Source organism: Canis lupus, chromosome 24 (assembly GCF_011100685.1).
Source record: "Canis lupus familiaris isolate Mischka breed German Shepherd chromosome 24, alternate assembly UU_Cfam_GSD_1.0, whole genome shotgun sequence".
In the NCBI taxonomy this organism is placed as follows: Eukaryota; Metazoa; Chordata; class Mammalia; order Carnivora; family Canidae; genus Canis; species Canis lupus.
Window position 1 is genome coordinate 21332752 of NC_049245.1, and position 22973 is coordinate 21355724.

At 38.8% G+C, this 22973-nt stretch overlaps 1 protein-coding gene and 1 pseudogene across 1 annotated transcript; one reads left to right on the top strand and one right to left on the bottom strand.

Moving 5' to 3' along the window:
* Window positions 1–22652, top strand: part of LOC100687382 — a 40826-nt pseudogene extending 18174 nt beyond the window's left edge.
* On the bottom strand, window positions 295–8010 carry DEFB116 (defensin beta 116). The gene is made up of 2 exons (NM_001284468.1): window positions 7944–8010; window positions 295–533 (listed from the first exon to the last, which is right to left on the bottom strand). The coding sequence occupies exons 1-2, from the start codon at window positions 8008–8010 to the stop codon at window positions 295–297; spliced, it is 306 nt and encodes a 101-aa protein (NP_001271397.1).
* Window positions 22653–22973: the final 321 nt, after the last annotated feature.

Here is a 22973-nt window from a genome sequence, read left to right on the forward strand (position 1 = left end):
CAAAATGAATCACAACACTCTTGGTGGTACCAAAGCAGAGCAGAAATGTGATCTCTTCCCATCCTTGGCACCTTCAATACTTATAGAGCTATTTTAGCATCCTGTTTGCTTTCTTAGCAAGGTCCTTTCCTATACTCTGTTGCTCCCCAGCTCCAGCGTAACCTTCCCCTGTCCGATGATGACTGCTCAAAGATAAAAAAACACGCACATGAGAAGAAATGCATTTTTATGGAGAAGGTAAAGTGTTCCAGAATGAGGGAAGAATCACTCAGGAGGAGGTAAGGTTGGTGGTATTTAAATTCTTGAGTAGATTGAAGTGTTTGTAACTGACAAGTTGGAATTGGGGTCATAATCCTTCATATTGTTAGAACGAGCTATTTTCACAGAAAGTTTCAGGCAGCACTTTTGATTGTTAGGGCAGGTTAAGTATTGAATTTCATTTTTTCTGCAGGTGTTTCTGCACATGCCATGGTCAAGCTGGCATGGAATCCAAGGCTCTTGGCTCTTGCCATACTGGGATCTGAACAGGTCACCTGAGGAAAACATAGCCATATTTAGTTTCCTTGTAGCAGTCATAATAGGAGTGGGGAAGCATGATTTAAAGAGAACAAGCCCTGAGAAGATTAGCAGGATCTGGAGTCAAAACCACCTCAGTTCAAATCTGGGCTCCATCATCATAGCTCCTCATCCTTAAGCCAGTTACTTCCATTCTCTGGCCCACCACTGCATCATTTTCACAGTGGGAATCATAATAGAGCCTGCTTCTTACCATTTGTGATGGTTCGATTAGCATATATAGGATGCTCAGAAGAGTATCTGGTGCATAATAAGAAGTAATGAAATATTAGGCAGTGTTGTCGATAAGAAAGTTTTTTCCTGAGGGTCCAGGGCTTCTCAAGGGTGGCCCCTGTGAGCACATATTTGACATGTTTTCAAGTGCCCATACAGATGTGTGGTCCTCACACGAGCTCTATCAGAGACAGCCAGGCTCCGCTCTAAGGCAGGACACACATATTTGAGCCCCTAATATGCCTTTGAAACATTTGAGCAAACACATACCACTCATATTTTTACATTGGCCCCACAGAAACAGATACTATATGTACCTATGCAGCACACTGGCATGCTCATACAGGCACATATGCACATGTCCATATGCACATAAATTGAGGATATACAAATGTACTCACTGTACGAATCTCTACCACATACTTTCCACAAATGGCTACAGCCCATGTGGGAGTATTGATAGTTATATATCAGTCATCCAGATATGTGATGTGTATATAGGTTCTTTAGCTGAAAATACCCTGGTGGCAAATTTCCTGACACTTGTCAGCCTTTTAGAAATATTAATCATCAATGGTATTAGTTCCCTATTGGAACTTTCAAAGACAAAGGAGCCATTAGAAAGAAAATAATACTAACAATCACTGTTGTATGTCCAACATCAGCTATATGTCAGGCATTTTACAAATGATACCTCATTGAACCTCTATAAAAGCCTACTGTTCTCCCCCCATTCTTTAGATGAAGACACTGAGGCTCCTTATCCTGTCCACATTTCCATAGCTTGTACTTGACCAACATAGGATTCAGTTTCTTCTCTATATGATATTAAGCCCATGTGCTTTCCTTGCCACTCTCTATAGGATTTCTAGGATGGAGTGACATCCTCCTGCATGATGTCTTCAGGCATAAGGACTTCTTCAGCTATCAATAGAGTCCAAAATCCATAGCTGAGCACTCCAGGACCTTCAACCATCCCCCCGTCCCCTCTTTTCACACCCATTCATTAGCAGTCATTCTGTAACAGGCCTTGTACTCAGTGCTAAGCATGAAGAGGTCTCCAATGCCCAGGCACATTAATAAAAATTGGACAAGCGAATCTGACATTATTTCCTGCATGGAAAGAAAGGACAACTTGATAATTTTTTGACAAAATAAAGTAAAATGTCCCAAGTTTAGATGAAGTCAGAGAATGTGAGGGGAAACCAAATAGAAAAGAAAATGCCTTAGTGATAGACATCCCACAGCATTTGGGTGCTGGTGTATATGTGAACTGCCCCAGAAATGGGTACTCCAGCCCAGAGAAGGCACTCAATTGCTGCTACATCACCCAGGCTGCTGGCTAACCAGAGCAAGAAGGTAAAAAATGGTACCCCTTCACCCATATTCCAACATCATGGTACTGCTGCGTTTCATCAGCATCATGGCACCCTCATCATGGAACCTCTCCCTCTTTTGGCACCATCCTATTTTAAAAAGGAGCAGGTCTACAGGAGGCCTTGCTAGAGGGATACCCACACTCTTCTGGCTAACATTTGAATTGGTGGACTTTCATTTTCTTCCAAATACAGTGGATGGAAGCCAGGGTACCCAAGGTCTCCTCTTTGTAGTCACCAGAGGATGAATAGGAACATAGATACCAGGAATGAGAATCAGGCAAGTTGATTTTTCCATCACTCTTTCCACATGGAAAGCAGGCCAAGGCAGGCCCAGGAGGATTCTGCTTACTGTGGCTAAATAAACATACAAAGGTTTTGTCCTTGGGATCCCTGGGTGGTGCAGCGGTTTGGCGCCTGCCTTTGGCCCAGGGCACGATCCTGGAGACCCGGGATCGAATCCCACATCAGGCTCCCAGTGCATGGAGCCTGCTTCTCCCTCTGCCTATGTCTCTGCTTCTCTCTCTCTCTCTCTCTCTCTCTCTGTGTGACTATCATAAATAAATAAAAAATTAAAAAAAAAAACAAAGGTTTTGTCCTAGATATTTCTAGTTTCTCAATCCTGCATCTGTTCTAACCCTATATTGCTCTGGATCACTACAAATTAACCCCCACATCATGTTAAGACCTCCTTTGATCATCCCTCTGTCTCCAAATTGAAGTCAGAGACCAGATTTATTTGTTTGTTTGTTTGTTTGTTTGTTTTAAATTCTTTTTAAAAAATTTTTATTTAAATTCGGTTTAACAGGGCAGCCCCCGTGGCTCAGCAGTTTAGTGCCGCCTTCAGCCCAGGGTGTGATCCTAGAGACCTGGGATCAAGTCCCACATCGGACTCCCCGCATGGAGCCTGCTTCTCCCTCTGCCTGTGTCTCTGTCTCTCTCTCTTTCTGTGTGTTTCTCATGAATAAATAAATGAAATCTTTTTAAAAACAAACAAACAAATAAATAAATAAATTCAATTTAAAGTACAGTATATTATTCATTTCAGGGGTAGAATTTAGTGATTCATCAGTTGCATATAACACCCGATGCTCATTACTTCAAGTGCCATACTTAATGCCTATCACCCAATTACCCTACCCACCTCCCCTCCAGCAACTCTCAGTTTGTTTCCTAGAATTAAGTCTCTTGTGGTTGGCCTCCCTCATCTTATTTTTCCTTACCCTCCCTTATGTTCATCTGTTTTTGTTTCTTAAATTTCACATGAGTGAAACCATCTAGTATTTGTCTTTCTCTGATTGACTTATTTTGCTTAGCATAATATCCTCTAGTTCCATTCATGTTGTTGCAAATGGCAACATTTTCATTCTTTTTGATGGCTGAGTAGTAGCCCATTGTATGTATATACCACATCTTCTTTATCCATTCATCTGTCGATGGACATTTGGGCTCTTTTCATATTTTGAGACCTGCTTTTAAATATCAGCACCCTCTGTGCTCCTACCCAGTCTCCCAATGTGAGAAATGAGATGAGAGAGGTTGCACCAGATCAGAAAATCTCAGCTGTGTTTGTGAAGAAGGAGGTTAATGTGTAATACTTTACAATAACCTGGAGAGTTGTTAGGTATAATCACATCAAGTCTCTAGAGATTCTGATTTGATAGGTCTGAGAAGAAGCCAGAGCCAGGGTGCTTTGCACAGGTGTCCCAGAAAATATGTATGGGTTCCTGCCTAAAGTGAGAGTCAAACCCTGCCTGACCTTCTCACATTGACCTCTAGACATTGCCCAGAGCATTTCCCACTTTGGACTTGCATTAAGAGCAAATTAAAATGTCATAAATCCAAAGCAAAACATATGCTCTAGACTCTTTCTGACAATTCCTCTTTTTTTGCTTTATTGATTTTTTTTACATTTAAAAAATTTTTTTTAAGATTTATTTATTTATTCATTCATTCATTCATTCATTCATTCATGAGACACACACACACACACACAGAGAGAGAGAGAGAGAGAGAGAGGCAGAGACACAAGCAGAGGGAGAAGCAGACTCCCCACAGGGAGCCCAATGCGGGACTCAATCCCAGGACCCTGGGATCACACCCTGAGCCAAAGGCAGATGCTCAATGGCTGAGCCACCCAGGTGTCCCTACTTTTTTAAAATTTAAATCCAACTTGCCAACATACAGTATAACACCCAGTACTCATCCCATCAAGTGCCCTCCTCAGTGCCTGTCACCCAGTTACCCCACCACTCCGCTCACCTCCCCTTCTGCAACCCTTTGTTTGTTTCCCAGAGTTAGGAGTCTCTTATGCTTTGTCTCCCTCTCTAATTTTTCCCACTCAGTTCCCCTCCTTTCCCTTATAATCCCTTTCACTATTTCTTATATTCCACGTATGAGTGAAACCACATGATGATTGTCCTTCTCTGATTGACTTATTTCACTGAGCATAGTGCCCTCCAGTTCCATCCATGTTGAAGCAAATAGTGGGTATTTGTCTTTTCTGATAGCTGAGTAATATTCCATTGTGTAGATAGATAGATAGATAGATAGATAGATAGATCACATCTTTTTTATCCATTCATTTGTCCAAGGACATCATGGCTCGTTCCACAGTTTGGCTTTTGTGGACATTGCTACTATGAACATTGGGGTACAGGTGTCCCCATGTTTCACTCCATCTGTTTCTTTGGGGTAAATCCCCAGTAGTGCAATTGCTGGGCTGTAGGGCAGTTCTATTTTTAACTTCTTAGGAACCTCCACACAGTTTTACAGAGTGGCTGTACCAGTTCACATTCCCACCAACAGTGCAAGAGGGTTTCCCTTTTTTCACATCCTCTCCAACATTTGTTGTTTCCTGCCTTGTTAATTTTCCCCATTCTCACTGGTGTGAGGTGGTATCTCATTGTGGTTTTGATTTGTATTTCCCTGATGGCAAATGGTGCAGAGCATTTTCTTATGTGCTTCTCAGCCTTGTGTATGTCTTCTTTGGAGAAATTTCTGTTCATGTCTTTTGCCCATTTCATGATTGGATTTTTTGTTTCTTGGATGTTGAGTTTGATAAGTTCTTTAGAGATCTTGGGTACTAGTCCTTTATCTGATATGTCATTTGCAAATATCTTCTCCCATTTTGTAGGTTGTGTTTTAGTTTTGTTGACTATTTCTTTTGCTGTGCAGAAGCTTTTTCTTGAGTAAGTCCTAATAATTCATTTTTGCTTTTGTTTCCCTTGCCTTCATAGATGTATCTTGCAAGAAGTTACTATGGCCAAGTTCAAAAAGGGTGTTGCTTGTGTTCTCCTCTAGTATTTTAATGGATTCTTGTCTCACATTTAGATATTTCAACCATTTTGATTTTATCTTTGTGTATGGTGTAAGAGATGGTCTGGTTTCATTCTTCTGCACATGGCTGTCCAATTTTCCCAATACCATTTATTGAAGAGACTGTCCTTTTTCCAGTAGATAGTCTTCTCTGCTTTGTTGAATATTAGTTGACCATAGAGTTGAGGGTCCATTACTGCGTTCTCTATTCTGTTCCATTGATCTATGTGTCTGTTTTTGTGCCAGTAAAACTGTTTTGATGATCACACTGTTTTGATGATCACAGCTTTGTAATACAGCTTGAAATCTGGCACTGTGATGCCCCGGCATTGGTTTTCTTTTTCAGTATTCCCTTGGCTGTTCAGGGTCTTTTCTGATTCCATACAAATCTTAAGATGATTTGTTCCAACTCTGTAAAGAAACTCCATGGTATTTTGATAGGGATTGCATTGAAAGTGTAAATTGCACTGGGTAGCATAGACATTTTCACAATATTTATTCTTCCAATCCATGAGCATGAAATGTTTTTCCATCTCTTTGTGTCTTCCTCAATTTCTTTCAGAAGTGTTCTGTAGTTTTTAGGGTATAGAACCTTTACCTCTTGGTTAGGTTTATTCCTAGGTATCTTATGCTTTTGGGTGCAATTGTAAATGGGATTGACTCCTTAATTTCTCTTTCTTCAGTCTCATTGTTAGTGTAGAAATGCCGCTGATTTCTGTGCATTGATTTTGTATCCTGCCACGCTGCTGAATTGCTGTATGAGTTCTAGCAATCTCTTTCTGACAATCCTATCCAAAGCCAAAAGTAATGTAATACATGATTTCTCTGCCACCTGTGTATCCCAAACATGATCCTCTCCCACCTAACTTCTGAGGTTCTTCCTACCCATATTTTTTAGGCGTAAGTTATTTATATATGCATTCACTCAATAAATGTTTACTAAAACCTACTCTGTGCAAAGCACTCACCTCAACACCAGGAAAATAGATTTAGAAGAGAGAGTCATCATTCAAACAATTGAATTTCCTAAGTATATGTTTGGGATGATGAAAGGAAAAAAATGACTTTGATTATCCTAGAAAAGGTTGTTCCGAACAGTTCCTGCCCATTAATTCTGCCAGGTAGAAAGTATTAAATGGTTATTAAGGAAGCAACACTATGTACAACTTTTGAAGCATAGAAGGCTGTCTTCCTTTCTTGCTGTTATTTGCAAAACTACCTATGGTTTCTCATACCGTTCCAATGTGGGAATTGAACTTTAATGAACATGAGAACAATTGTCTCTCAAGTAAAGAGGATGAAACAGGGTGAGAAATAAGGGGTAGGAGAAAGTGAAGTAGGAAGAAGATGGGAAGGGGAAGGAGGAATAGGAGAAGGAGGAGAAAGGGAAGGAGGAGAAAACATAACTGAACCTCATCCCAAGAAAGGAGAAACAACCTTGGTTCTGGGCTGGGATGAAACTACTCCCATGTCTCTCTGCACTTGCCAAGGTTTGAGGAGAGACTCTTGAGGATATTCCAGCCTCCCGATTTCATCTTTCCTCACTACTTACAGTTATATTTATTGCTTTCTGGTGCCCCTGAAAGTCACACTCAAGAAACTTTTTTTAAGAGTTTGAAAATAATACCACATATATTTCACACAGCATTCATTCTCCCCCATTTCAACAGATAGAGCTCTGCTATGATGAATGAGAGAGACTGTCTTTCTGAAGCGTAATTACCCTCAAACTCAGGCTAAGTAAGCCAACCTCTACCCAAATAAACCCCACATATACCTGGCTTGATAACACACCTACTTAAACCAAATACCTAACTCCAACTCACAGCTTTATCTGTTTTCTAACCACCTAAGGCTCAGTTATAAAATTTAACACAAACATGACTAGCCAAGCCACTCATCCCCGATTCATAGCATCAATCCAAAACATAGCCCATCCACCAGCTTCACCCTAACCCTTAGTTCTACCCACTTCCACCTCCAGCTCCATTCAACAAAAATACCATTCCCTCTCCAGACTACACCAGAACATCAGTCTGGCCCAATCCTATAAACAGAATCACTCACCCCCTCCTCATGCCCACTCATTTTTCTAATATTACTCTCTCTCTAAGGTCATATGCCATCCCCCCAACTCATTCTCCCCAACTTGGATCCAATCTCTCACACCTAATGAATGCATCAAGCTCCCCTCCCACTGACAGCACCACCTAAAATCCTTCATGCTTCAATACTCCACTGTCCCAACAGGAGCAACAGCCTCTTAAATTTATTTTGGCAGAGTAGACCAGGGGAGGTCTTGACATGAGAGGGACCATGAGAATAACATTCACAACCTTTCTGATACCAGAAAGGCTTTAAGTAGTGCCTGTGATATGTGAATGAGAGTCATCTCAGAGGTCACCAAGATAACAATACCAAATACAAGACCCCAGAACTTTTGAGAGAGGCCTGAGTTACCTTGAGTCTTACAAACCAGGATCAGAAGGAAGGAGATTGTCATTAAATAGGGCTTCATGACTGACATGTCCTGAGAGAATGGAGGGCTGTGCTGCAGAGAACTGAACAGAGATCACTGCAGCAGGGCAATTCCCTGCCTTTATTAGTTTTTTAAATGGGCTAGGGTTGTGTTCAATGGACTAAAAGGAATGAGACATACCTGGGGTCAGCCAGGCAGAAGGATAACATGTATCACATATCTCAGCCGGGCACTCTGTGTACGTGTGGGAGATTTGCCAGAGGCACCCATGTCAAGGTGGGCCTTCCTTCCCAGAAGGAAACAAAGGCAAATTAGAGGCAGTTGGCATTTTGCATGAGACAAATTTGAATGAGCAAATGAAACAAGCAAACAATAAGAAAACTAATACATAATTATAAGAAATAAGGAGTCCTTCCTTAAACATTTGTCTTTATCCTCCTGAGAGTAGTATCCTCTCTCTGTCAGTAGTACTTACTACATATCTGATCCAATACCAGGCATCATGGATTAACAAGAAAGAAGGAGAGTAAGTTGGGGAAAACCAATGATGATGAAAGAAAAGATGAGAAGATAAACTGAAGGGGAAGTACAAATGGAGAAAGGGAGGAAAGGACATGAGGCAAAGATAATGGCAGTTAATATTTACCATGAATCAACCATGTGTCAGTTTCTGTACTAAATACTGTGGTCTAGATCTGAACAGTTATGACAATACTGTGAGTTTAGATAATAATATTTTCCACCTCATGGATGAGGATGAGAATGTTTGAAGAGGTGATATAACATTCCTAAGCCACCCATCTGATAAAACATAGAGCATAGATTAGAAATGATATCTGTCTGACAGTATATGTCTTTGCGGTTTTCCATTCTTCCTGTGAGTGGAAGTACAGAAATGAGACATAAGACAAAAACATAATCAAATGCTAAAAGTCAGAGAGTAATTCACTGTTCGAGACAATAAATTTAGTTTGAGGAATTCAGTGCTCATCTCTTGAGAAATAAGAATGAAAGGATTATTTAGAGGAAACTACATTGACTTTTTATTCCAACGAATCATAAGGAAGGTGGATGGGTGGGCTCCAGTCTTTTGAATGGAAGTCTAGAAATGAATGAAAAGTCAAAAGTCTAACATAAGTTTGCCACATATTGCCGAAACAAGGCAAATGGAACTGAACTAGCCCTTCCAAGGGTAAAAGGAATTGTACTAGCCTTCCCGGTATAAGCAACTGTAACACTTGAAAAAATAGGGAAAGACTAACCATTCCAGTTACTGAATTAAAGGCGGAGCAGAGGGATCCCTGGGTGGCGCAGTGGTTTAGCGCCTGCCTTTGGCCCAGGGCGCGATCCTGGAGACCTGGGATCGAATCCCACGTCGGGCTCCCGGTGCATGGAGCCTGCTTCTCCTTCTGCCTGTGTCTCTGCCCCTCTCTCTCTCTCTCTATCATAAATAAATAAATTAAAGAAAAAATAAATAAATAAATAAATAAAGGCGGAGCAGAAATTAAGAGGCAACTTACAATGGGAGAAAATATTGCAAACTAGATATCTGATAAGGGGTTAATATCCAAAATATGTAAGCAATTTATATAACTCAATAACAAGGAAGGGAAATGATAAGAGAAGAAGGCTTGCAAATTTAGAAAGGAAAAAAGAACATTAAAATGGGCAAAAGAGTTAAATGTAACAGACAATTCTAATTCTCATTATCATATTTCATAGTTAAAACAAAAATTTTGGTGCCATATGACATAGTGCTCACTGTATGTAAAAAAATAGGCTATTATGATTTTTTGAAAGATTTATTTATTTATTTTTGAGAGAGAGAAAGAGAGAAGAGCGCAGGGTGGGGGGAGGTGAAGAGGGAAAGGAGAGAGAAATTCTCAAGCAGACTCCCCGCTGAGCACAGAGCCTGATCCAGGGTTTGATCCTAGAACCCTGAAATCATGATCTGAGCCAAAACCAAGAGTTGGATACTCAATGGACTAAGCCACCAAGGTGACCCTAGATTATTATATTGTTAAAGTGAGGAGACTAAAGAAACCCAAAAGGAAGTAAGATTACTGCACTGCACTTGAAGTGGCATAATGTTCATGCCAGAAGATTGTGATCAGTTACATATGTATATTTCAATCACTAAGAAAACTGTATAAAGCAATATATTTTTAAAAGCCCACTATAAGCAAAACTAGATCAATCCAAAACATTGTTGAAGTAATACACAGGAAGTTTAGAAAAGAAAAAGAGTGGGAATAAACCAAAAAAATAATAAAAATTGGAACACTTAAGCCCTAATATATCAATAATTACCATAAATGTAGAAGATCTAGAGTGACATTAGTAAAAAATGATGGAGTTGAGAATGCCAAAATTTTACCTCTCCATAAAAGCAGTGAGAATACTGGCAAAATGGTCAGAATCAACTTGGTTAGAACTCTGGAAATTGATCAATGATGTGTAACTGCCTGAGAGCACTTATTTAAGAAAAAAGGCTGGCACAGTAAAACAGTGAGCTTTCTATCATTTTACTAGACCCAGTATCACCTCCCACTCCTAAACTCAGTGGTAGCCTTGAAAGTAATCGGCTACATCCTCAGTTCTGGAAAGAACAGAACAGACACCACTAACAAAGAAGTACCATCATTTGATCTATCTGGTGGCTCCCTGCAAAATGGGCTTGAAAGACTTGACTTTATTTCACTTGACTCAGAACTAACTGCTAAAGACTCTATTAGGGAGAATTTGTTAAAAAAAAATAACAGGCATATATTTTAGTCAGAGCTGCCTGAGGAGATAAATAATGGTTGGGCGGGGGGAACAGATTAATCAAACAGCTTGAGAGGAAAGGCTAGGAAATGAATTGTTCATACAGGCTTTGAAAAACTCTGACACATTCACTCATACAAAGAAACAAGGAAGTATGACTCATACACAGGGAAAAACAATCAATAGGAAGCATTCTAGAGGAAGCCCATACATTGAATTGTCTGGACAAAGACTTTAAATTAACCTACTTTCAATAAGTCCAAACAGGGAAAGAAACCATGTCTAAAGAAGTAAAGAAGATACAAATAAATGCAAAGACACCCATGTCCATGGACTTAATATTTTTAAGATGTCAATACTACCCAAAGCAATCTACAGATTCAATGGAACTTTATCAAAATCCCAGAATTTTTTTTTCAAAAATAGAAAAATTTGTTCTAAATTTCATATGGAATCTTAAGAAGCCCTGAAATGGCCAAAATAATCTCAAAAAAAGAAAGTTGGAAGCCTTATACTTTGCGATTTTAGAACTTGCTACAAAGCTACAGTGCTACAAAATAGTGTGTTGCTAATATAAAGACAGACATATGGACCAGTTGAATAGATTGGAGAGCCCAGAAATATAGCCCTCACATATATGCTCAGGTAAATTTGACAAAGGTGTCAAGACCATTCAATGGGGGAAAGAATAGTCTTTTCAGTAAATAATGTTGGGGAAATCGGGTATTCACATGCAAAAAAAATAAAAAATAAAAAACAACTAAGTTGGAACACCACCCTATATTATATACAAAAATTAACTCAAAATTGATGAAACACCTAAGTATAAGACTAAAACGACAAAACTCTTAGAAGAAAATATAGGGAGAAAGCCTTATGACATTAGATTGGGTGATGATTTTTTGGAAATTATAGCAAAAGCACAGTTAACAATAGAAAACTAGGTATGTTGAACTTGATCAAAATGTAAAACTTTTGTGCATCAAATCACACTATTAAAAGATTGAAAGGGCACACCATGAAATGGGGGGAAATATTTGTAAATCATATATCTAATACGGATATTAAAAAGGCATGAAGTAGTAATACCTAGATTATATACAGAACTACTCCCAATTCAACAGATTTCTAGTTTAAACATGGGCAAAGAACTCGAATAGACATTTTTCCGAGGAAGATTTACAAATGGCCAAGAGCACATGAAAAGATGCTCAAAATCACATATAATTAGGGAAATATAAAATCAAAACCACAATAAGATACTCTACACCCATTGGGATGGTCTTATTTTTTTAAAAATGAAAACAAATATTGGCAATGATGAAATTGGAACTCTGTACACTGCTGAATGGGAATGTAAAATGGTACAGCCTTATGGAAAACACTATGGTGACCCTTCAAAAAATTAAGCATAGCATTAACATATGATCCAGCAATTCCTTTTCTGGGTATATATTTTTAAAAAACTAAAGCAGGGATCCAAACAGATATCGGTACACTCATGTTCATAGCAGCATTATTTTCAACATCCAAAAGGTGGGATTAATAAAATGTTATGTATACATAAATGGAATATTATTCAGCCTTTAAAAAGGATAGAAATTCTGACACATGCTGCAACATAGGTGAATCTTGAAGATATTATGGTAAATGAATCAAGCCAGTCACAAGAGGACAAGTATTGTATGCTCCCACTTAAATATTAGAGTAGTCAAACTCACAGAGACAGGAAGTAGAATGATGGCAGCCAGGGGATGGAACCCCAACTGGGTACCCATTAAACACTAGCTCTCCATTTTTTCAATCTTTAATCTTTCTAGTCAAGTGGAACTTTTTTAACCCAGCTGTTCAATTGTCAGATCCAAATGAGTAGTGAACATGACTGCCTCACAGTTAAGAGAAGATACTCAGGGGTACTTGGGTGGCTCAGTGGTTGAATGTCTTCTTTTTGGATCCTGGAGTCTTGGGATCAAGTCCCAAATGGGGTCCCTCCAGGGAGCCTGCTTCTCCCCCTGCCTATGTCTCTGCCTCTCTCTCTGTGTCTCTCATGAATAAATAAATAAAATCTTTTAAAAAAAAAAAAAAAAGAGAAGATACTCATTCTCAGGCTGCTATTGCTAATATTTCTATTCCCAATGCTGATTTAATATGGTTCTCTAATGGATCCTGTATGATAGACACACAGGGAAATATAAAAATGTATTATGCTATAGTCAGACCTCACAAGATTTAGAGGATATGTTGTTACAAACATAAAATCAGCCAAACAGCACTACTCATAGCTGGTACATGCGCTTTAAATTAGCCCCCATTCTTAAAATATCTCTACTGACAGTAAATATGTGTGTGAGGCCTGCATACTATCTGAAAAAATAGAGCTTTCTGACATCAGTGAGAACTAAAATATCACATGGAAATGAATTGCTAATTTATTAGAGTCATTGAAATCTCCCAAACAGATTTATGTAATTCATTGTAGAACTCATACCAGATGAGATGAGCTATCTGAAGGAAATGAATTTACACAAAAATGTCTACTAAGGTTTGGATTGGGGAAATTGAAGCCCTATTTCTTCTATCTAGGGACTCCTATGCACAGTTTCAGAAATATGCAACTCCCCCCAAATTGAAAAATGGAAATCAAGGAGAGCTAAGAAAAGCACCAGAGGAATATGGGGGTTACCCCAGGGTATTATTCCTGTACCCCAACTGTATGCACACATGGCTTCTCATGCCATCATCAGCAATGTCATTCAAAGAAAATGAATACACTCTGAAAGTCTTGGAATTATACCACTCCTGTGTAAAGACCAAATCAGTAAATGATACAAACATGTGCTGTTTGTCAGAACATTTCTTTACAGGGAACAGCTAAGTTACATCAAGGAAACACACTGAGGTCCACGCTACCTAGGACCTGGGGACAAATGAGTATTGAGAGCTTCTACCATCAGAAGGTAAGAAATTCTGTTTAGTAATAGTATGTATGGTTTCTGGATGTCCAGAAGTGTTGCCATTGGCTAAAGTAGATGCTCAAATGATGAGCAAAGTCTTACTGAATTATATCATCCCAGTGTTTCAACTTCCTGAACATCTAGAATCCAAAAGATGAAGTCCTCCTATTTCTGTGGTAAATCAGGAGCTCTATAAGACCTTACAAATACGAATAACTTATCACACTCCTTATCATCCCTACTTCTCCAGAGAAATAGAATGAATGAACTTTGGTGGTTAAGTGTCCACCTTTGGCTTGGGTCATAATCTCAGGAGCCCATGTCAGGCTCCCTACTCAGTGGGAAGCCTACTCTTCTCTCTCCCCCTACTTGTTCTCTCTCTCTCTCTCTCTCTCAAATAAATAAAAAAATAAAATCTTTATTGAAAAAAAAGAATTATTTGGCTAACATATCAAACCATAGGTTTATGGTGATCAACAGCCTTGCCTTGGTTCTATGAAAATTAAAGTTAACTTCCATTAGCAAGTATGGTATTTCTCCTTTTGAGTTGATGTTTGGAAGTTCAGTGAGTATAGGATTTAAGACTAACCTGTTACCCTGATACCATGGAAAAAGCACATCGGACAGAAAAGATTTGCTTGTTTCCCTAGGCTCATTACGCCACCGTGTGGCCAGATGATGAAAGCCTCCCTCTGAGAAGGTGTGTCCTCACCACAGACTAGGGGACAAACTCTACATCTAAGTGTCTTAACGATTGGTTGAATTGTTGTCACATTGGACAGGACCTTCTCAGATGTTGTTGGTAACTCACACCACTATCAAAGTGAAAAAGCAGCACAGCTGGATACATGCTTTACGTGTGAGACCAGCATCTATGACTGAGTGGGTGGTAATCCCCATTAAGGAGAACTGGAGGGTATTATGCTGAGTGAAGCAAGTCAATCGGACAAGGACAATCATTATATGGTTTCATTCATTTGGGGAAAATAAAAAATAGTGAAAGGGATTAAAGGGGAAGGGAGAAAAAATGAGTGGGAAATATCAGAGCAGGTGACAAAACATGAGAGACTCCTAACTCTGGGAAACGAACAAAGGGGAGTCGAAGGGGAGGTGGGTGGGGGGATGGGGTGACTGTGTGACGGGCACTGAAGGGGGCACTTGACGGCATGAGCACTGGGTGTTATGCTATATGTTGGCGAATCAAACTCCAATTTAAAAAATATACTAAATAGGGGATCCCTGGGTGGCTCAGCGGTTTAGCGCCTGCCTTTGGCTTAAGGCCTGATCCTAGAGTCCTAGGATCGAGTCCCACATCCGGCTCCCTGCATGGAGCCTGCTTCTCCCTCTGCCTGTGTCTCTACCTCAGTCTCTCCCTCTCTCTGTGTGTGTGTGTGTGTGTGTGTGTGTGTGTTTCTCATGAATACATAAATAAAATCTTTTTTAAAAATACATATATATACTAAATAAGTAAAAAGGACTTCAAAGTTATATTCTCCAGGCAGTAACTGAAAATAATATGCAAGATGAAGAAAAAAGATTCTCTAATGGACTGATGGCAAGAGAGGCAGACTGCCATTACTTTCTTATTAGTTATTCTGACCAGTATAATTCTAGTCATTTTATTGTGTACTAACCATGCAGCTCATAGTTTTATGTCTCCTTCTCTTAAAAATAAGTATCTCAACCTCATGGAATTTTGTACCAACTAAAAATTGTCCTGAATATGGGATTAAGGCTCAAGAAACCCCTTAATTTGTAACACTTCAGATGCACTGATTGGGTGGTTTGCACTTAAAGGAGGTGGGAAATTTCAAATATTCCGACAGACTGAAATAAATATCACCCAAATGTTAAATAATATAATCTCAAGTATCACCTCCTATTGTGGTACTGAATGTGCCCATTAGATAGAATTGTTTACTAGTCAGGCTGAATATAATTACACTCACATTATATTTCATAGGACTCCAATGGCTCATTTTCTCTTATAGCCATCTAGATGTGGTTTAACAAAACTAAAGATGAATACAAAGGTTAGGAAAAGAATATCTGAACTAAATGGTGTGATTGGTTTCTTCAAAAAGTCCACAATATATCATCCCATAAAAATTAGTTTATCCTCTTTATTACCTGGCAATCTTCAGTTCACATATTTAAGGCCCCTAGGAGAAAATGAACTGTGTTTCTTAGTATTACTGCTGCTAATATGAATCAATTTGACTTTTGTGCAATCGACTTTACATATTTACAGAGGGGCCAAAAGGACCAAGATATTTACAGAGGGGCCAAAAGGACCAAGATCAAACTAAAATAGACATCAAGTACTGTGTTAGGAAGAATTGGAACCAGGACCAGAATCTCAAACTCTTGTAGTACAGAAATACTCATCAGCAACTTAACATCTTGGGGCAGTTATGGAAACATGTAATTCAGAGGCAAACAGGATGGAATCATAGTCTAATATAGGATTCGCAGCAGGAGCAAAATGAGAATGAAATTAAGGGAGAATTTGGAATTGGACACCTTAAAATGAAATTCAGTTGCAACAAAATATAGCTAAAGAATTGTCACAAGCCATCCTCTGTATAACTGAACAACTAGATATTCAACAATTACAGGATATACTTACTAGCACTGAACAGCAGGATCGTACCCACTTATGGGAGCAACTAGTACTGGGCATGGAACTGTCTATGGAAAGATTAAAGGATGGTGTAAAAACATTGATCATAGGGCAGCCCAGGTGGCTCAGCGGTTTAGTGCCGCCTTTAGTCCAGGATGTGATCCTGGAGACCTGGGATCGAGTCCTGTCAGGCTCCCTGCATGGGGCCTGCTTCTCCCTCTGCCTGTGTCTGTGCCTCTCTCTGTGTCTCTCATGAGTAAATAAATAAAATCTTTTTTTTAAAATGTTGATCATAACATACATATGAAAGCTTAAAGTTGGCATTTGCAAATTGAAACTACTGAAAACTGAACCAATGTAACTAGTGTGACTAAAAGATATAAGTTTTCTCCTAATCCAAGGTGGAACAAATGTGTTAGAGGGTGCCTGTCGTTTGAGGAGACAGGGACAGGGAGGACAGGAACTATAATCTATAATTCAAATGTTACTCTTGATAGAGACAGATGTTTGAAATGGCATGCTGAATATATTTATTCCCAAGATTTGGAACAAACTGAGCTCACTTCCTTTGAATTTAATAGTTTTATATTACTCTCCAATGAGCACCTCATAATCAATCTTTAATAGGCAATAATATAAGTATTGTGTCATATTGGAAGCATTAGTTGGAAAAGTGAGATTATTTCTATCGGCAGTGCTTTAATTTGTAAGAATAATATAACTTGCATAATTAATGGATATTCACAAGAAATATATTGGACCACACAAGAAAAATTTCTACAGAAAGCTTTAGACCACCCAGCCAGCTCCACATGTTGATGACACATTAGGTATCAGTTGGGTTAAGCTAAGAGGAGAGCTGATGAATAGCTCTCAAATTGTAGAGCAGTTAGAAAAACAAGCTACTAAGACTTATCAACAATTTGATTATGGAGAATTCTTATGCATAGCTAATCGAGAATCTGCTTTAATTATACATCCCTAAGATGATGTTTTCAAGGCTATTGACCTAAAACCAAAATTCTTTTAATTTTTAAAAAGCATCCTATCATAATATTAATCATGGCTTTATTATGTATACTTCTTAGGGCTTGTTGGATATATAGAGTATTAATTAACAGCTCAGAGAGAAATCAACATTACAGTGTAAATTTTATAGAGAATTTCCTACTACAAAAGATTACCTAAAGGAGAAATGATTGTAGGGAAACTGAACTTAATAGAATCTTACTGGTGCGTGTTGAAAAATGTGACTAATCAAAAAAAAAAAAAAAAAAAAGGAAAATGTGACTAATCATATATGCTATCTACACTGTAAGGGACGAACATAAGGGGTAGTATGAAGAATTATAAAGACTAGAACATCAAAGCAAGACTGATCAGGAGTTATAAAAAACAGAACAGGAGAGTAAGCTCAGTGTGAGTACTGATGCAAATTGGATGTCTCCTATTTGCTAAAAGTAAACCATAGTTCAATTTTTTAAAATTTTTATTTATTCATGAGAGACACACAGAGAAAGGCAGAGACATAGACAGAGGGAGAAGCAGGCTCCTCACAGGGAGCCCGATGCAGAACTCGATCCCCAGACCAGGATCACACCCTGAGCCGATCCCTGAGCCAAAGGCAGATGCTCAACCACTGAGCCACCCAGGCGTCCCAATCATAGTTCAATTTAAATATTTTTATTATTCCATTTAAATCTTTAAAAAATAAAAATAGCTTCCACAACTTTATGGCTTTCTTTTCTCTATCTTATTGACAGCTTTTGTTCAAAAAGTGTTCCTAAAATTAACAAGGCAGGAAACAACAAATGTTGGGGAGGATGTGGAGAAAGGGGGATCCTCCTGCGCTGTTGGTGGGAATGTGAACTGGTACAGCCACTCTGGAAAACTGTGTGGAGGTTCCTCAAAGAGTTAAAAATAGATCTGCCCTATGACCCAGCAATTGCACTGTTGGGGATTTACCCCAAAGATACAGATGCAGTGAAATGCCAGGACACCTGCACCCCGATGTTTATAGCAGCAATGTCCACAATAGCCAAACTGTGGAAGGAGCCTCGGTGTCCATCGAGAGATGAATGGATAAAGAAGATGTGGTTTATGTATACAATGGAATATTCCTCAGCCATTAGAAACTACAAATACCCACCATTTGCTTTGACGTGGATGGAACTGGAGGGTATTATGCTGAGTGAAGTAGGTCAATCGGGGAAGGACAAACATTATATGGTCTCATTCATTTGGGGAATGTAAAAAGTAGTGAAAGGGAATAAAGGGAAAAGGAGAAAAAATGAGTGGGAAATATCAGGGAGGGAGACAGAACATGAGAGACTCTTAACTCTGGGAAACGAACTAGGGGTGGTAGAAGGGGAGGTGGGCGGGGGTGGGGGTTACTGGGTGACGGGCACTGAGGGGAGCACTTGATGGGATGAGCACTGGGTGTTGTTCTATATGCTGGCAAATTGTACACCAATAAAAAATAAATTTATTTAAAAAAAAGTGTTCCTCATTTTAATGAAGTGAAAGTCCTCTCTTTCCCTTCACAGTTAGTATATTCTATGTCCTGTTTAAAAATCTTTACTTACGCTAAGGTCATAAACATATTCTCCTATGTTTCTTCCAGAAACTTGGTATGAAGGTTTTACATTCTTATTAAGATCAATAATCCAGGGCAATCCCTGGGTGGCGCAGCGGTTTGGCGCCTGCCTTTGGCCCAGGGCGCGATCCTGGAGACCCGGGATCGAATCCCACGTCGGGCTCCCGGTGCATGGAGCCTGCTTCTCCCTCTGCCTATGTCTCTGCCTCTCTCTCTCTCTCTCTCTCTGTGACTATCATAAATAAATAAGAATTTTAAAAAAATGAAGCAGGCTGGCCTGCTTCCAAAAAATAATAATAATAATAATAATCCAGGGCATCCCCGGTGGCTCAGCGGTTTAGCGCCGTTCGGCCCGGGGTGTGATCCTGGAGACCCGGAATCGAGTCCCATGTTGGGCTCCTGGCATGGAGCCTGCTCCTCCTTCTGCCTGTGTCTCTGCCTCTCTCTCTCTCTCTCTCTCACTCTGATGAATAAATAAACAAAATCTTAAAAAAGAAAAAAAAAATAAGATCTATAATCTGTATGGAATTGATTTTAGTGGATGATGTGAGAGAGAGGCCAAGTTTCATTTTTTTTCTGTATGGATACCCAAAGCACCATTTATTGAGAACACTATCCTTTCTTCTTTACTCTTTTGTGACACTTTTCTCAGAAATCAACTAGCTATGGATGACTAGGTCTATTTCTGGACTCTGTTTCATTTCCTTTGTTTATTTTTTCCTCAATATCACAGTCTCTTAATTACTAGGGCTTTACAATAAATCTCAAAATATTGAAATTTAAATCCTACAACTTTGTTCCTCAAGATTATCTTGATTATTCTGTGCCCATTTATGTCTATAAATCTTTGAATCATCCCATCAATTTACACAAAGAGAAAATACATGGGATTTTGATTGTGATCATACTGAATCTACAAATCAGTTTGGAGAATATAGACATCATATATAGAAGGTGAAGTCCTCCATCTGTTTTGTTCTTCTTGAATTTATCTCAATTTATTAGTTTCCCATGTGGAAATCTTGACTTTCTTTGGATTTGTTCCTACCTACTTGATGTTTTTTATTCCACTGTAAATGTGTCTTTTCGTTTACCTTTATTTTCTCTCTTTCTCTCTATCTTGCAGAATTTTATGTGTTGGTGCATTTATTTAAATTTTTTTCTCAAAAAAGGAGAGAATACCTTAGGTAGTCCTAATGACTTTTCCCCCAGCTTTATTGAGACAAAATTCACACATAATATTGTATAAGTTTGAGGTGTAAAATGTGCTGATTTAATATACTTATATATTGCAAAATGATTACCACTGTAGCATTGCTAATGGCTCCATCATGTCACATAATTACCATTTCCTTTTTGTGGTAACATTTAAGATCTACTCTCTTGGTAACTTTCTTTTTTTTTTTTTTTTTTTTTTTTTTTTTTTTTTTTTTTTTTTTTTTTTTTTTTCTTGGTAACTTTCAAGTATATAATACTGTATTATTACCTTTGATCATCAAGCTGTACATTAGATCTCCAGAACTTATTCATCTTATAACTGGGAGTTTGTATCCTTTGCTCACCATCTCTCCATTTCACCCCACCCACCCTCAGTCCCTGGCAACCACCACTCTACCCTCTGTTTCTACTGGATAATCTAACTTCACTTTCCAATTGTTGTTAACCTTGTGTCCAGAAGAGTTAATAAGCTTTCTTATTAATTCTAATAGTTAACTTGTAGATTCTTTCTAATTTTCTACAAAGATACGTATATAGGAGTTAATTCCTACTTTCCAGGATTATTGTGAGGATAACAAGGATAATGATGATTGCTAACAACTAACGAACACCTACTGTTTTTCAGGAGTTGTTCTCCTTTCAAAAGAACAACTTTCCAAAATGAACCAAAATGGCAGACTGTAGTGTTAGATTGTCCTCAGCTTCTCAGATGTAAATGTAATCAGAAGACCTAGAAGCTCAGGAGGATGAGTTTCTGGCCCTGGTGAGTATTTATGATGGAGATGCATTTGAAAAACCAAGAGTCTATCCAAGTTGGAGAAACCAGAATCTATATGGACTTTTCACAAAATTTCATGGTATCTGCGCCTGCAAGCACTTAGACAACCTGCAGGAAGACCACCATGGCATCAGGTCCGTTTGCCTGGATGCAATTTCTTAAGGAAGAAACCCTAGCTGAATATTGTCTCTTTCAACCTCAAAAGAGGGGTTCTCTGAAAAAAGTGAAGAGAAGGATGGCCCAAGCCTCTAACACAGAGCTAGATTTTGGAGGACCTGATAGATCTTATGTAGACAAGAGGATATCGTGGATGAGAGACCCATGCAGGATATAGAATTGTAGTTGAGTCTGATCCAGGAAATCTTGGATTCTGATCAAGCTCAGCAGATAAAATGCTTTAATAGTAAATTGCTCCTGTGCAATATCTGTTTCTGTGAGAAGGTGGGTAATGAATGAGTGAATGCATGCACTTTTTGGAGTGTGGGCATGCATACTATAAAGCCTGTCTGAAGGACTCCTTTGAAATCTAAATCAGGATAGCCAAGTTCAGTGCTTCAACTGCCCAGAACCCAAGTTTCATGGCCACTCTTCATCAGGTCAAAGAACTAGTGGAAGCAGAGTTATTTACCCATTATGATTACCTTCCCCTCCAGCCAACTTAGTCTTAAAGGCAGCTGTGATGTACTGCCCCTGCTCATGCTGCCAGCTGCCTGATATGGGGAACCAGGCTGTACAATGGACATCTGCTCTGGCTGCAATTTTTCCTTTTCTATGCCTTGTGCAGACTGACCTACCATGGGACCTTTCCATGTAAGATGACTGCAGAAAAATTAATAGTTTTATGAAGTGAGTACTTGTAAGCAGATGAGGCCAATAAAAGACTTGGAACAGAGGTGTAGTTAAAAAAAAAAAAAAAAGCACTGGAAGAGATGGAAAGTAAGAAGTGACTAGGAAAGGACTCAAAAAGCTGCTCATGTTGTGGGACTCCCATGAAGAAATTAGATGGATGTAACAAGAGGACATGTCCTGACTATATGCAATATTTCTGTTGGATTGGGTTCTCTCTCTAGCGCAAACCCTTATAAACACTTCACTGATCCTGTTTCCCCATGTTTTCACTGGTTTTTCCAGGCTGTGGTTGTTATTGGAGATATTTGAGAAGATGAGACTGAAGACAAGTTACCTCCTACTGCTTGAGATATGGAAGTGGAATAGTTTGCCTTAATTTCATTAAATACATAGAGTAACTTTGTAGAATTTTTATGATACCATTCATTCACTCTTCCCATGTAAAAGATATGGAAGAACAAGGTTTATATTTTCATATGGTACTACTTATTTAGGCACAGTCATACATTTTTCAATGAGCATAATTGGAAAAAATATAATCCAAAGTTTCAGAAAATGAAAACTAGATATTAAACATAAATATTATAATGTGTCCAAAGCTCCAAGTAGTTAAAAATTAAATATTTATTGACTGAAGGAGAGTGAGAGATAAAGACTTCCAGTTATGAAATGAATAAGTCATGGGAACAAAAGGCACAGCATAAGGAATATAGTCAATGATATTATAACAGTGATGAATGGGAACAGGTGGTAGATATACTTGTGAGTACAGCATAATGTATAAACTTATGTGTCAAATCTACAAAACTAAGTGGTACACCTGAAACTCATGTAACATTGTGTTTCAATTATATTCAAATAAAAAATAAATAAAATTAAACATCCATTTTCTTGCTTAAGCTTTAGGCAAAGAGAGGGGTTGGGCACCTGGGTGCTCAGTGATTGAGGTTTGCCTCAACCTCAGCAGTGGTTGAGTGGTTGCCTTTGGCTCGTAGTGATCCTTGGGTCCTGGGCTCGAGTCCCACATAGGGCTCCCTGCAGAGAACCTGCTTCTCCCTCTGCCTCTGTCTCTGCCCCTCTCTGTGTGTATGTGTGTGTGTGTGTATGTGTGTGTGTGTGTGTGTGTCTCATGAATAAATAAATAAAATCTTAAAAAAAAAAAAGAGGAGGATCAAGAGTTAGATTTATAGACCTTTTTGCCTCTGAGAAGCATCCCTCTAAGATATT